The following is a 16,750-nucleotide window of genomic DNA, read 5'->3' on the forward strand; positions in this document are numbered from 1 at the left end:
GCGGTGCGGCCACAACCTGCTCTGGGGGGTGGGGCCGAGCGGCATGGCTGCAGCCTGCCAGCCCTGGAGCTGCAGCTGCTTTGGAGGCTGGGGGAAGAGCAGCGTGGACAGAAGTGGAGAGACTCTGGCCCCGCCTCTTCCCTTCTGTCTTTGCTGGCTGTGCTGAGTCTCCTTGCTCCCTCTGTTGGCGGGAGGGGCTGTGTCCCACCTCTTCCTCTCTATACATGTTCATAAGCCGACCCTCCCCTCCCCGTCTCTGGAGCTTCCCTTTTTTACTAAAAAAATTTGGCTTATGAACGAGTATATACGGTATAATCTTTTGGGGGCAGTGTCTGACTCTTGTTATGTGTTTGTACAGTGTCTTACACAATAGAGTCCTAACCTCAGTTGGCATGTGTAGGCACTACTGTAATACAAATGGTAATTTGTGGTGTGAATACTCCCTGTATTACAGAGAGTTCAAAAAAAGAGTTGTTGTAATTGAATGAAAGATCTTGTTCTCAGTAACCCACACATAGTACGAAAACTCATTTTAAACTTTAAATAATTTTTAGTATCTCATTATGTATTTAAGGTATGGCAGTGTCCAACTAACAGTTAGTGCTGAAATTGATATTAAATATTAACTAGATAGTAATAATTGTTTCTAGATAGTTAACTTGCTCTATAATATATTGTGATAAAAGCTTGTTACACTTGGAAGTGTTATGAATCCCATTTTGGGGCTTCATTGGATAACAAATAGTGGCTATCAGTATGTGACAGATCAGATCTGGATACTGATAGCCATAAGGATGTATGGTACCAAAGTGGAAGAAATTAATCATGCAGCTGGAGAGTGTGGATGGATGGGAGTGTTTATTTCTGGTGAGAGAGACATGAAGTTTCTTGGGCAATGTGATGAAAAGAAGCAGTGGACAGTATTTAATATAGCAGCTGCTACATGGTGATGACCATTTAAGTATTCATTCAATATTTTATTTAATTTGACAAATCAGCAAAAATGGGCAGGTTAGTAAGATTCAAAGAATTATGATGTCCCTAATTGATAGAGGGGTATGATAGTATTGAATATATATTGGAAAATCTGTCAGTTTATTTTTCCCCTCACTTTAGGTATGGGCATTTTTCTGGCATAAATCGCAAAGTCCAGTTAACCTATCTCCCTCATGGCTGCCAGAAAACTTCTAGTGAAGAAGAAGGTATAGTATAACCAATACATACTCTCTTACATAGTATGTAGAACTTAATATAAGTAGGGGGCTAATTGTTTAATGTGGTTTTAAATAAAACAAGGACTTGTATTCTAGCCAAGTATTCAGCAACGTTTTGTTTTGTGATGATATACTGTGATTAGCAATTTCTAAGCTGCTGAGTTTCTATTAGTAAGGTTAAGATATACTTTGCATTTTAATATTGCTTCCTAGGTAACAAAAATATGGAGGGAATAAATTTTATAAACTGTTCACCAAAGATGATGTCCTCTAGAAAAAATTAGGTTTTCTGTACATCTCCTAGTACTCTTATTCCTTTCATACAAAAAAGGCTAAAACATACAATAACGCCTAGGTATTTATAATCCAATACCTGTGAATTTCCTGACTGCTGATTATTTTGTGCTTATTTTCACTTACTTTGTTTTCACTGTAATACGAGTTTCAGTTGTTTTAAAAGTACCTAAACTGTGGGTATCTTCAGAGTTAAGTGTTAGCTTTCACTGAACTAGACGGGTATTTCTCTATTAGAATAACAAGAGACTCAAACGCTGAAGTCACTTTCCTGAAGCACATAAACCTCAATGTATCACTTCCAGTATCACTTTAATATTAATTTAATGATAATTCTTTAATAGTCATTAAATAAACATTTGCATTTGTTGGTACACTATTTTAAGTGATCTGTCTGCATATAATTAGATAGCAGAAGAGATGAACCATCCCTACTTCTGGTTCTGAAATGGGGAGGAGAACTGACCCCTGCAGGCAGGGTCCAGGCAGAGGAGCTAGGGAGAGCTTTCAGATGCATGTACCCAGGTGGACAAGGTAATTTTCTTGTACTATATGGTATAAATTAGTCTTTTAAATATACATAAAAATAAAATACATGCACACATATACAAAGAGTCTCTGAAGAAGAATATCTGTTTGTTTGGTAGGAGATTATGCTGGATTTCCTGGATGTGGTTTGCTTAGATTACATAGTACTTATCGACATGATCTGAAAATCTATGCTTCTGATGAGGGACGAGTTCAGATGACTGCAGCAGCTTTTGCAAAGGTACTGTGTGAAATTGTATTTTCAACAAAGAAACCTGAAACTCTCAACAAGAATCTTGTCTGTGTTCTCTAGCAAGTTAGGGGAAATGCAGGGTTTTATTGCAGCCTATGTAAAAAAAATTCAACTTTTCTTTTTATTAGAGTGCATTTAGTGCTCATGAAAGGAGATCCAAATTGACATCTCTTGCATTTGAAGCCTTCCAAGCATCAGAAGACATACAGCATGGGAAGCTGCAGTACAAGTTTTTATTTATGTAGCCGTAGCAGTGTGCATCAATCCTTTCCAATAGACCACTTTTGAGGGTGAAAAGGATATTTTAGTCTCCATGTCCAGTTAATTATTTATCTAAAAGTTCCAACAAACTATGACAAATTGTGGGCATGATGGGTGAAATAGACATCTTTTAGGAACTGAACTGAGGTCTTAAGTTCACTTTACATAGGTGACATGCAGCTGACAGCAAATTACACATAGAGGACTGGATTGCTTTTGTGCTTTGATACCACCAGAGATGTAAAATCAATATAACATAATTTCATTTTCTTTTTAATATAAGATATTACAAGATGGTATAAACATTTTTACTACAGTAATATCCTTTTGTAAGATTGTTAGAGCAGAAACATCTTAACATTTAGTTGATCTCAAAATAATTACTAACTGGTGAGATATGGTGGCGAACTGACAAAAGAAATGCTCTTAATCATTATGCTGTTCAATTATGCATATAGTAATTTTGTTGTGCTGTAAAAATTCTAGGGTGGTGATGTAAAATTTTTAAAAAACTGTTCCATAGCCCTGAACAATGTGAACTTTTAGACACAATCTGTGAAAAATGCAATCTTCAGAACTTCCATGTAGAATTATAAGCTTTTTTGACCAAACTTTCACAATACTTTACCTGTCTTCATATCAGACAAACTTCCCAGCCCTCTGATCACAGCCCAGAAGCTCTGTACCTGCTTAAGTTTTCCACTCATTCCCCTTGTAGCAGAAGTTTGATTGCTTATTCCCCTCTCCAAGAAGAGGTTTATATCAGGTATCCTAAACTTATGTGAGAGCGCACATACAGTAAGCTGTTACATAAAGATTTCATTGAGTGAGTGAATTTTGGTAATCACAACATTTGAGACACTGGCAAGTTATTTGAACAGTATAATGTAGAGTTTACATTAACATCTTGGTTTAGAAATAGATGCATTACTACATTTTTATCTTTGTTCATTTCTGAATAACTGTACTGTTCTTTCCAGGGATTACTGGCTTTAGAAGGAGAGCTCACTCCTATTCTTGTCCAGATGGTGAAAAGTGCTAATATGAATGGTCTGTTGGACAGTGACAGTGACTCTTTAAGCAGCTGCCAGCATCGTGTTAAAGCAAGGCTCCATGAAATACTCCAGAGGGATAGAGAATTTATGCCTGAAGACTATGAAAAGGTTAGAAGATATTAGAGAAATTATTTCCAACATAAGTTTATTAAAGTTTACCACGACTCAGTTTTCACACAAGCATTCCTTTATTAGTTCAAGGTCCACTTGCTGTTGGTTATATCCAAAATACCAATACAAGCATATACACATTTTATATCCTAGCAACCATACAGTTACACACATTGGTCAAATATTCACAACAGGATCTTGCTTGGGAGATACCTTCCCATCATGGCATGACTCCAGAAGGGTTAGGAAAAGCTCTGACGAAGAAATCCCTAAAATCCTTGCCTTTTTATACACTATAATAAACAAGTGATGTCATTGCTGGTTATAAGACCTTAGCTAAAGCCAGAGAAGGCCATTTTAGGTCTGTACCCTACGCTTTTGCATGGTGTAGACAAACTTAATGGTTGGTCTCCCTTTTCAAAGTTATCTTCTTTCCTTCTTTTGCCATATTTCTTCCCAAATTCAGGACTAAGTATTTCTTTGTAAACAAACCATATATAACCAATTATTTATTGCACCTGGTGCCCATATTAGTATTGAAATGATTGTAGGATATGCAAGAACATAGTTATCTGAAAATGATGCAAGAATGTAATTTACTATAAATACTGGTTTTAAAACTTAGCTAACTACAGAATATCTATTTTAAATAGTTTTTGAAACAAATCCTTTTTGAGGTTTATTTAGTAAAAGAGAATGTTTATGAAAAATGTGTGTTAAATTGACACTAGAATATTGATTAGCAATAAAGCAAGCTATTTTTAGAACAGACTGCACTTGAAACTCTGCTGTTCTATACTCAGCTTGACTAGGGATAAAAAACTTCGATTGCTGGAACATCAATTGCAATTCACTTCTTGTTTTCATCACACAAAACAAATGTTCTTAGCTGAAGCTGATATACCTTGGGAGAAGAGAAAATTCACAGAAAGGTTATGTAAGGACTTTGCACAATTCAGCTAAAGATACTTTTCTCTTACATTGTTCCAGATGTGGTTGGCACAATAGGGATATCTTCAGCTTCCAAAGGTATTGACCATGGGATTTGAAATTGTGGAGCAAGTTCTCGCATTATGATATTTCTAAATGGGGAAAAACAAAAATTTATGACTAAATTAAAATGCTGAAATACTGTATATATTAATTTATTTAAATGAAATATTCTGTTTTAGTCAACAACAGTTTATTAGACAAACACTGAGCACTGGATGGGCACTTAAAGAAAACATGGTTACCTCAACCCAAATCTGAAATAAAATAACACTGTGGTTTCAACGGTCACTACAAATTTAACACAAACAATGCTTCTTTTTCATAATTTAATTCTGTTTAGTCATATACTTTGGGCCTATTGCTCTTGCTAATATCAAGCTCAGTTTAAGACCAGAGTTCACTTGGGCTCAATGTAGGCTTATCTTCCTACAAGACAGTTACTAGGATTAGTTTTCTATGAAGCAAAATAAATAAAATTTTGTCTTGATCCTAATATTTGGTTAAAAGTAATTAGTTTTTATTAGGGTTGTTAATTAATCGCAGTTAACTTTAGTGATTAACGCAAAACAAATTAACTAGATTAAAAAATATAGTTGCAATTAATCACAGTTTTAAATGCATTGTTAAACAATACTACAATAGCAATTTAAATTTCTTATAAATATTTTGGATGTTTTTCTACATTTTCAAATATATTGATTTCAGTAACACAGAATACAAAGTGTACAGTTCTCACTTTATATTATTATTTTTATTACAAATATTTGCACTGTAGAAAAAGATAAACAAAAGAAATAGTATTTCAGTTCACCTTAAAGCAGTCCACTGAGTCCTACTTCTCATTTAGCCAATTGCTAAGACAAACAAGTTTGTTTACATGTATGGGAGATACTGCTGCCTGCTTCTCATTTACAGTGTCACCTGAAAGTGAGAACAGGCATTTGCATGGCACTGTTGTAGCCAGAGTTGCAAGGTATTTGTGTGCCAGGTATGCTAAACATTCATATGCCCCTTCATGCTTCAACTTGTAGGCTCTAAAGTTTTACATTATTATGGTTTTGAGTGCAGTTAGGTATAAAAAAAATTCTTCATTTGTAAGTTGCACTTTCACAATAGAGATTGCACTACAGTACTTATATGAGGTGAATTGAAAAATACTATTTTTTTTTACAGTGCTAACAGTGTTATTAAAACTGCGATTAATCATGACTATTTTTTAATCTCGTTCATTGCATTTTTTAAAATCATTTGACAGACCTAGTTTTTATCCCATTGATTTTAGAAACTATCTTGTATACTTGTTGCTAACGTCTTGTGCGACGAAAGAGACTGGCAAATAGCAGTGGCTGTGTGGGAAGTTGATGGTCAGTCATCTAATACTTTGTCACATAGAGCTATATTAGTCCCACAACAGGAACAGATACACTTTTGGGTATGATTGTGAACACGTGTTTGGGGAACAAAACAGCAAACCTTCCTTATTGTTCCATAAGCAAGATTTCAACCTGTTCCACACTATACTGCCTTTGTGTGTAACCATTTGTACTCTGCTTCTTTAGTAGTAATATTGAGGTGACAATGTGTGTTCAAAAAGCTACTATATATCTGTTATAAAGGTATGCCATTACTGATTTTTTTACAGAACACTATTCTGGTCCTGGGAATCCTAAAGTGCGCTATATCTAAGCTGTTACTTTCTAACCAGTGAAGATAAAAGAAATGTTCCATTACTATACTAAGACATTGTACTGTAATGCAGGTTACATCAGGTTGTACAAATTAAAAGGAAGTGATCACTCCTGGTTCTACACACTAAGAATATTTCATCATTAGATAAGCATGTTTACCAAGGACTGTCTTCACTGTTGTCTAGAGAAACAAATGGAAACTTGCTAATGTTCAGAATAATATTGAAGTCCGGGCTGCCATTAGATATGAGGCATAGAGATCAAAGCAGTGGGAGATTAGTCTACTAAGTGGTTCTCAAACTGTGGGTCGGGACCCCAAAGTGGGTTGCAACCCCTTTTTAATGGGGTCAACAGAGCTGTCGTTAAACTTGCTGGGGCTCAGGGCTGACGCCAAAGTCCAAGCTCCACCGCCGAGGGCAGAAATCCTCAAGCTTTGGAACCCCCCAGAGCGGGGGAGCTCAGGCTTCAGTCACCTTCCTGGGGTCTTCTAGTCATTTTTGTTGTCAGAAGGGGGTTGCCGTGTAATGAAGTTTGAGAACCCCTGGTCTACATATTTCTGTCACTATTGTATATGTTAGCTGTGATCCAGGGTGCCTGGGGTAGCCCTCACTGAAAATGCCAACTTCAGGGCAAGCTTCAAAAAGGAGAGCAAATTCTCCCAAAACTGGTGGTTAAAGCTGAAGTTAAACTCACCAACCAGTCACAAACTGTGCTTCTGATCCCCCACATTGGTTATCAAGAAGCTGAAAAAAGAAATCACACAGCCCCCTTTATTGGATTCCTGTTCTCTGGCTCCCAATCAGCAGATAAGTCCCATACAGTAAGAAATTATTTGAAACTCTGCTCACTATACAAAATGTTCTTCTGACCCCAAGGGACCAGCCACATTGCCAGATCAATATTAGTTTGACTCTTACCCAAAAATATTATGCTGCCAGTAGGGTTGCCAACCCTCCAGGATTGGCCTGGAGTCTCCCAGAATTGGCATCGGTCTCCCGGTGACTATTGAAAGCAATCTGGGAGATTTTAATAGGATATTTTAAGACAATGATATTGCGATGTTCGGGGGGCGGGGGGGGGAATCTCCTGGAATAGCTTCAAACAAAGTTGGCAACCCTAGCTGCCAGCCAGTCCTTTAGTATCTAAAACTAAAGATTTATTATAAAAGAAGAAAAGAACAAGAAGAGGGCTGTTGAATGGTCAAGCAATCAAATACATATATAAGACTTCAGAGTCCATATATTAGGCTTGTAGCAATATTGGTGAGTTTGCTGGCTTGAAAGTCCCTCTGGAACACATCCAAAGCTCGGATGGTTCATTCAGTCCTTTGTTCAAATCTTCAGTTTGTAGAGAAGTTGCTGCAGAGGTAAGAAGTAGGATTGAAGACAAAATGGAGATGATGCCTCTGCCTTTTTATATCCTTTGCATGTGGCCTGTACTTCCTTTGTCCCAAACACAAGCTTTACAGCACATGCCATGGAAAAATCTTAGAGTTCTCTGTCCACAGGCATGCCCCTACATGTCTTGCTGACTTTCATAAGGTGTAGCTGTTGCCTTTCAATGGGTTAATTGTATAGCTGATTGCCTTGGATAGGCCAACAAGCAGGCTGGTTAGTGCTGATGCCAGTCTGTCTGGGGGTGTCACCCAGAAGTACAGCACAAGTTTGAAATACAGATATATCAACACATATTTGTAATTCATGATACAAAGATGATACAAACATATAAACAAGATTATTGTACTTGTGAAAACATAACATTTTCACTGATTCCTTGCACAACATATCTGGTAAGATTCCTTGCAATTTTATAATATTGGTAATAATATTAAGTGTCTCACATAATCCATACAGTGTCACATTATCATTGAGTTCAACAGTTCTATTTGAAAATTGAGTAATTAGATGGCATTTGAGTGTTTTGATGTAATGTTAATTCAGTCTAGTTTGAAGAGCAGCAGCAACTACTGAACTTTGCTCTTAGATAAGAATCATGGTATACGACTGACTTTTCTTTTTTGAATTTTAAGTTGATGGTGTCTGTTTTAATTTTAGCTATTTTCAGAACCCCACATGTCTTGTCCCTCCAATTTTTGTTTCTCCAAAGACCTGCCCTTGCTGAATTACTATGTCATAAAGAGGGGGCACAGAGTGCCTAATGTCAACAGAGTAGGTAGAGGTAGATGTTTTCTGTAACAGCAGTAGCTCCCTCCAATTAAGTTTTGTTCTGTAAAGTTTCCTTTTATGATGTATTAGGAGCATTTAGCCACAGTGTACCATTTGGATTTCTCTTGACAAAGCTTTTTAAAAAATCTTTGTTATTAAAAACAAAATACAATAAATTATTAAATGTGCACAAAGTTGTGAACTTCCTCACTTTTCAGAATAAAATAATTAACATAAGTGGGGAAGTTTAATTCTATTCCTGACATCGCTGTGGTATTCCATACAGAATAGTTTACCCTCTAAGTATCTCATACAGCCTTAGCTTTTGGCACGTGGGTTAAGCTTTCTGCTCTTGATTTATATCAAAGTGTGTTAATTCTGACTTTAAGGAAGTCGTGGACTTTGTACTTTTATGCATATGTTGAGTCTGGAAATCTGAGAGTTGAGAGATGTGGAGGGGTTGGTTTTGTTAATGCATCCCATTAGGATTTCCTAGATACACCTCTACCCCGATATAATGTGACCCAATATAACATGAATTCAGATACAACGCCATAAAGTGGTGCTCCGGGGGTGCGGGGCTGCGCACTCCGGCGGATCAAAGCAAGTTCAATGTAACGCTGTTTCACCTATAACGCAGTAAGATTTTTTGGCTCCCAAGGACAGCGTTATATCGGGGTACAGGTGTATTTAGATATAACCAATATTTCTGTTTTATCTCATACTGCAGCTTACTCCATCTGGAAGCATCTCTCTGATGAAATCAATGAAGGTGATCAGAAATCCTGTGAGAACATGTGACAAGGTTTATTCCTTGATCCAGAGTTTGACTTCTCAAATCAGGCAGCGAATGGAAGATCCCAAGTCTGCGGGTAACTGAAATATTTTAAAATGTGTGTTTAATTTGACTTCTGTCCATTTGAGACCACTAACTTTAATGGATATGCAGAAGGCAGGCACCCTTTCCTCATTAGCTTCACTGTCTCACAGATTTTTGCTAATGATGCATTCATACTGCTGAGCTTCAGTTCATCTGCAAATTTGACACCATCAGCTCAGGATTAAACAAAGACTGTGAATGGCTAGCCAACTACAAAAGCAGTTTCTCCTCCCTTGGTGTTCACACCTCAACTGCTAGAAGAGGGCCTCATCCCCCCCCCCCCCCCCCATTGAACTAACCTCATTATCTCTAGCCTGACTCACTCTTGCTTGCATATTTATACCTGCCTCTGGAAATTTCCACTGCATGCATCCGAAGAAGTGGGTATTCACCCACGAAAGCTCATGCTCCAATACGTCTGTTAGTCTATAAGGTGCCACAGGACTCATTGCTGCTTTTACAGATACAGACTAACACGGCTATCCCTTTGATACTCAAATATCCTGCAAAACCATAAGTTTACAAAGAGGGTAGGCTGCTCTAAATGTAATTTAAGTGAAGATTTCCTTTGAATGTTAGTATCTTCATTAAAGCTTTTGTTTGCTCTACACTAAAAAAGGGCCATAAATTGTGTAGTATTAAAACAACTTCATTTTTTTAAATTGCATTTTATCTCTGTAGGACTTGTACTGATAACTAGAATTGATGTTCTACCATTATTGATCCTTTTCCCCATCCAAACCTCTTGTCTGCAATTTGGGGCATCTGCCCTGGCTCCTGTCAGTCTCCTGGATCCCCATGTTCCTGTCTTCTGCACTTGGGATGTGTAAAGGAGTGGATGGGAAATAGGGGACACATCCCCAGAAAAAAATATTTTAATCTAAAATTTTAAAGAAGTCCCTGAGTACTTCTTAAAACCACACTGTATATGATTTATCATGCTACAATTCTGCCTGAAGACCTAACGATGTACTTGGAAAAGGGAGCTGGGGCTAGAGCAGACATGCTGCTGTCTTAGTTACCATGTAATAGTTCCATGCTAGTAGCAATGAAAACTGAGAGTTCAAAACTACCCATACACATAACTATTCCCCCTTTTTCGAGCCCTTCAGATAATGATTTCAAGTATCTTTGTAGTACACCTCTACCCCGATACAACGCTGTCCTCGGGAGCCAAAAAATCTTACCGTGTTATATCGAACTTGCTTTGATCCGCCGGAGCATGCAGTGTCCTGTCTTGTCCCCCGTATCCCCCAGAGTGCTGCTTTACAGTATTGTATCCGAATTCGTGTTATATCAGGTCGCATTATATCGGGGTAGAGGTGTAGTAGTCACAGCCCTCTGACCACTTTGCCTCAATGCATTTGTTATCTGGAGTGAGTTAACGTTGTTTTACCCTTAAAACACATTTTACCCTTAAAACACATTTTAAGACTATAATTTCAGTAATACATTTAAATCAGTTTAACTTTTCTATTGGCTGATCAATCCTAAATAGTGAAATAAGAGTAAAATATTTTTCTGTCTAGATATTCAACTTTACCATAGTGAAACACTAGAGTTAATGCTGCGCAGGTGGGCCAAGCTGGAAAAGGACTTTAAAACAAAGAATGGAAGATATGACATCAGCAAAATCCCTGATATTTACGACTGTATAAAATATGATGTCCAACATAATGGATCCTTAAAATTAGAAAACACAATGGAATTATACAGGCTATCAAAGGCATTAGCTGACATTGTGATCCCTCAGGTAAGCACTTTACAACATTAATATGGCACCTTTAAAATAAAAATCTGTAAAAAATGCTTGCTGTCTCCTGTTTTTGGAAGGCTTCTGTATTTTGCAGTGACTAAAGGCTCCAAGATGACCTTCTGTTTACTGAAGAGATTGAATATCAATGATAGAGTACAGATTAACTGGCCTCACAATAAATTAGTAGTTCATAGTCCATCAAATCTATTAAATGTAGAGTGAATTTTCCAGTATCTTGCATAAATGTGACTAGGTCTTAGTTCCCATTAGCCCAATGTGCTAAAACTAAGTGCCCCATAACGACTATTCTTTGCAGATTAAGGAGGGCAGTATAATTGGAGTAATCAAAGATGTCCCTATCTGAAGTTGGATTTTTTTGTCAGCCCTTTTGCTTCCTTCTCAGGCTGATTATAAGGGGCACAGTTAGTTTCAGTTAAGTGATAATAGGCAAACTGGTAAAGAATTTAAACCAAAATGGAGCTTTCTACTGCTAAAATGCATTTTGGTTTTGGTTTTAAATATTATGCTAGCAGTTAAATACAGATACCATCTTCCTTCTGTTATATCTAACAAGACAGATGCTCATCAGGCAAAAAAATACAATTTGGTTAATATCTATAAAATTATATCTTAGTCATCCATATTGCTGAACAAAATAGTATCTACTAACGAATGGCATTCAACAGGGAACCAGGAAGGTAGGAAATAGTTATCTCACTGTTAGTGTGGGAGCAAACTGTCTCCTATCAGTAAAGGAAACAAAACTTAAAAAAGCAGAGTTCCTGGCAAAAACACATAGAGCAAGATTATGGAAACGAATGCACATTAGTAGTGTCTTCGCCACATGGTTCTAGATCTGTCTGCTTCACATTTCCTTTTTTTCCCCTTAATCTACTGTCTGCAGTACAATTTCAAAACCAAATAGTCATATACATTACATGGAATTTCACTGGATGTAGATGGACACATAGATACCGTTGTCAGTCAAATCTAAACTGCGTTCAGTATTATGCTGAGTAGACTAAGGGAAAAAAAACCCTAAATATAACCTTCAATGTTAATGTCTCTCATTGGCATATAATTAGAATTTTTTCTCTGTGAATCAGGCTAATTCATTCACTCTAGTAATGGATTTGCCTTCATTTTTTTGCTTAATATATGTAGCATCATTTCTGATAAAATGTCTGCTCTGCAAGGTCTGATTTCCAATTCTGTCTACTAGTTCTTTGCCTAGATGAGAAAAAACTTTTTTTCATGAAGAGAACTAACTCTCTAATTGAAATACCACTGTATAATACCTTTAAAACTCTTGGCTGTTGGGAGTTGCCCATGGGGATCAGATCTCATATTGTGACATGGAACATTGAGAGCCTGAGAAGATACAAATAAACATATAACTGGAATACAAATATTGTACCTTATGCACATCTGTAACCTTCATAGCTTGTACTTATTGGCAATATTTTTGTACAAGTTTGTCAGCTCTTGAAAGACTGGGCTGAATTCTCATATTAAGGTGTTGGGTGCCATTGGACAAATTAAGATTGTTTTGAAAGTGGAGTGTGCTGTCCTGCACTACAGAAATGTTGAACTGTTGAAGGCTAGAAGTCCATGTGCAGTTTTTTTGTACAAATAGCTGGATATTGGATAAAGAAGTCATTTTGCTCATTCAGCAACTTGATTTGCTTGTGTTGGTTCTTTGTGTTAATGGTGAAAATGAATACTTGGTTTACTAAGCCTATTTATAGTCTGTATAGGAATATTTGACACAGATAAGATGTTCTTAAATTCAGAATGTATTTACCAATAGAATTTTTTTCTGTTTTATGAAAAAAAATATTTAAAAATTGAATCACTCACTGAAATAGGATGGTGCATAGAGAGGAATGCAAGTGGATTGGTTTTATTTAATTGATTGTAACAACTGAAACTGAGGCAAATTCCCATTACTATTCAATATATTTTTACATCAAGAAAATTCGGTGGAAATTAAACTACATTTCAGGCTTTGTATTTAGTGGTCTTAAAGGTGATCTACAAATAGAAGAGAGGACTCCATTTACATTTGTAGTATGCTGAGTACTCAACATGGCAAAGGTGGGAGGGAAGTCCTGCATAGTATGGACTTCAAATTGCTTGTCATTTAGGTCACCCGAAGTCCAGAATCAGTCAGGCTGGGTATAACACAATTACCCTTGGTATGCTGGTCGTGTTACTGATTACAGAATATCACTGTTGGGGTAGGAAGGGAAGTAGAGTACCACTGGACCTGTCCTAATGCCAGTGTAGGGAGGGAGTGAAAGAAAGACAGGCTCATCAGGTAAATGCCATATTATAGGGATTTGCAAAGTTTTCTTTAAATAGGTTATTTGGAGCAATGGGAAAACAGTACATATAAAATAAGAATACTCCCTTAAAAAAAAAGTTGACAAACCAACATACAAAGAAAAAGGCCCTTACCTTGGTTTCCACAGTAACCAGAAGTTCTGTTATGGTGTTGGGGGACATCACCAGCAGTGTATGATTGTCAGTTTCATTGAGCAGGGGACTCCTGAAAGAGAATTTTAAAGTGAATATTCTAAGTGCCCAAAATGACCAACAAGAGTATCATTCTGATGTTAATGGAGATTTCTTACTGTTGTTTTCAGATTATATTTGACTGCCATACTTCCTTCAGAAGAAGGGCAGTACCTTTCTTGCAACTGTTGGAGGTCAAATGAAAAAATAAAATGCCTCCTCCTTTCAGTTAGACCATAAAAGAGAACCTTCTTTCAAAAATCAGATTCATTCTGGTATGAAGGAGCTTGGTACTTTTTTGCTGCCACCAAAGGAAACATTCTTTCCATTCATAGTTCATACATTTCCAGTGCAATTTCTTTGTCCATGTTCCAACACTGAAAATCCATGTTTTTCAGCCACAAGAAGTGGTAGATAGGTAGCTACTGTTTTTCAGTTATGAGTCTTAAATTCAAAATTCACTTCAGTGTTCTTTATAGTTTGGTTTCAAAAACTTAATTTCTTTCTCTCCAGGAATATGGTATTTCCAAGGTTGAGAAACTAGAGATTGCCAAAGGCTACTGCACTCCTCTAGTTAGGAAAATTCGTTCTGACCTTCAGAGGACTCAGGATGATGACACTGTAAACAAGCTTCACCCTCTGTAAGTTCAGAATTTTTTATTACATGTATGCTGCAAATTGTCTTCAGTACTTAAATGTTCCCGCCACCGTGATAGATAACCACGTGCTTATAAGCTTAAGCTATCAGTAAAGCTATGCTTACTTCAAACGATTTATAGTAAGATTGTAGTAACAGTTTTCTAATATGGGTATATTTTAATGTCTTAAATAATTGACTACATCTTTTTTTCCACTATACTTTTGATTTTAGATACTCCAGAGGTGTTATGTCTCCTGAACGTCATGTTCGTACTCGGTTATATTTCACAAGTGAGAGTCATGTCCACTCCTTATTATCAACTCTTCGTTATGGTGCCTTATGTGATGTAAGTTGATCATTTTCCTGTTAGAGCAAAAGCCGTGGCTGGTATTTTCTGAAGAACCTATGGGACCAAATCCCCCTAACCTTAAATAGAAGTTGAGTGCCTAACTCCCTTAGGCTACCTTGAAAATCACAACCTATTTTATTAAACATATTGATTTCTAATATGTTTAGTGTTATGCACCCAAGTCATATTGCCAGTCTTTGCCATATAGATTTTTTTGTTAGCAGAAAACAAGATGGAAAACATTTAGTGTTACCTTGGTTTTTTGATGGAAGTTAGTAAATATTAGTGTATTTGCTAACATTTGAGCTCTAAATTCCTCATGCTCAGAAAAGACTAGACCTCTTCCATACATATATTCAGATCAGGCAGTAATGCAAAATACCTTGTAAGAATTTTTTTGCTTTCTTGTAAGTAGGTTAAAATTCTTCTTTGGGAAGCTGAGCAGTACTGTCCATCTTCAAAATTGTTTACAATTGGTCCTTAACACTAACTTGGTGGTGTCTAATATACAACACATGAATATATTTCACTTAGCTTAAACAGCCTTCACTTGGTAACTGTCTACTCAGAAATCAAGCAGAACACTTTCCAAAGTTCTGTTCCTGGAACTTAAGAAGAACAATTTCTCCTCCCAGGTTATTGGTAAGATAGGCAGGAAAATTAATTTTTCACACTTAGTGTCAAATTCTCACATCTGCACCACAAATCATAAAACTAATGTACACTTTTTTTTTTAAAGAGTAACATGGTGTTTGTCATATCTGGCAACAGCATCTTATTTATGCAGCATCATAGCAGCATTTGGAATTTTACAAGCAGTTAAATATTTTTTCTTGCGGACACAAATCCTGAAGAGCATAAAACCTAACTCAAAAGGATCTGGTACCAAGAGAATGATTGCTGAGTAAGAGTTGGATCCTGCACTAATATGAGTCTGGGTGATAAGAATAGTGCTCATGTGGTGATAGAGGTAGAGAAAAGAGATTAGGAGGAAACACAAATTCTTCTTTGAGAAGATGCAGCCATATATTCTACATAGGTGTGTGCGCGCCCAGTGCACGGGAGCAGTATAATTTTGCCTAACAGTACCTGTAGATGGGCAGTGCTCATGCCTCGTAGCTATAGCCCTGGCTATATGAGGTGGTGCCGCCCTGCCCCCCCCTCAGTCCTTTCCTACCATCCAAGGCTGGAGCTGGAGCTCTGTGTGGCTCCTAACCTCATAACCTCTCTATTTTGTAGTGAATTTTTCTAGTTTGTATATAGTTAACTAGTTCCCTTAGTATAGTATTAATTAGCTTTAGTTTAAATATTTCACTGATGATGCCCTCACCATAGTTTAAACATTGTCATGTTGAGGAATGATCCCCATACACGGTGCTTGCTGTGCTGAGGCAAAGTCCATGTCAAGGAGTGGTGTTCAATTTGCAAATTGTCATGAAACAGACTCAGGTGGCGAGAGATCTTTGTCTAAAGCAGCACTTGCTTGAACAGGTCACGTGGCCTGCTTCAGCACCAAGGCCTGCATTGGATCGGATGGCACCCTTGGGTTCTGAGAGTGCTGCTACTTCGCGTTCTGGAGCTGGCACCTCTCCGAAGAGACAGAGGAGTCACTCCTCCTCAACTGCGCTGAGAAAAAGATCACATAAGACCATCAAGGTCGCTCCAAGTTGTGTGGGAACTCATCTGTCTCTTTCAGAAGGAGTGCAGACTGGTATGATGTGAATGCTAGCGCGTGGGATGGAGGAGGTCCCGTCAACCACTTTCTAGTACTGCACAAGGAAGTGACACACCCCATACTATTGACCCCAGTTCGGACATGGGGTGTTTGTTGAGTCCGGTACCAATGAGGGCGATGCCAGCACTGGCTGTTTCTGCATCAGCAACGTATCAGGCAACCACGGATCTCCTCTTCCTTTTTGTCCCAACCTTGCCTTTGGTCCAAGACTTCGCCATGGCTGTGTCATTTATAGCCTCGTTGGCTAAGCGAGCTGCTGAATCTGTGGGTCTGTCGGCACTGCACCCTGATGTTTCTCTTCCACAGTCAGT

General features: G+C 37.5%; 1 protein-coding gene across 20 annotated transcripts in view; it reads left to right on the forward strand.

The window, feature by feature from the left end:
- The window catches only part of PPIP5K2 (diphosphoinositol pentakisphosphate kinase 2), an 89,252-nt gene that overhangs the window by 41,317 nt on the left and 31,185 nt on the right, over nt 1-16,750 (forward strand). For all 20 annotated transcript variants that reach the window (XR_010588814.1, XR_010588815.1, XM_065550254.1 and 17 more), the window contains 8 exons: nt 1,117-1,202; nt 1,917-2,042; nt 2,156-2,277; nt 3,531-3,713; nt 9,293-9,434; nt 10,972-11,195; nt 14,229-14,356; nt 14,587-14,701. Coding sequence is in view for 18 of the 20 variants with exons in the window: in XM_065550254.1 (XP_065406326.1) it covers nt 1,117-1,202; nt 1,917-2,042; nt 2,156-2,277; nt 3,531-3,713; nt 9,293-9,434; nt 10,972-11,195; nt 14,229-14,356; nt 14,587-14,701 (1,126 nt within the window). In the remaining 2 variants the exon portion in view is untranslated. The remainder of the gene's footprint in view (nt 1-1,116; nt 1,203-1,916; nt 2,043-2,155; nt 2,278-3,530; nt 3,714-9,292; nt 9,435-10,971; nt 11,196-14,228; nt 14,357-14,586; nt 14,702-16,750) is intronic.

Source organism: Chrysemys picta, chromosome 6, assembly GCF_011386835.1.
Source record: "Chrysemys picta bellii isolate R12L10 chromosome 6, ASM1138683v2, whole genome shotgun sequence".
NCBI lineage: Eukaryota > Metazoa > Chordata > Testudines > Emydidae > Chrysemys > Chrysemys picta.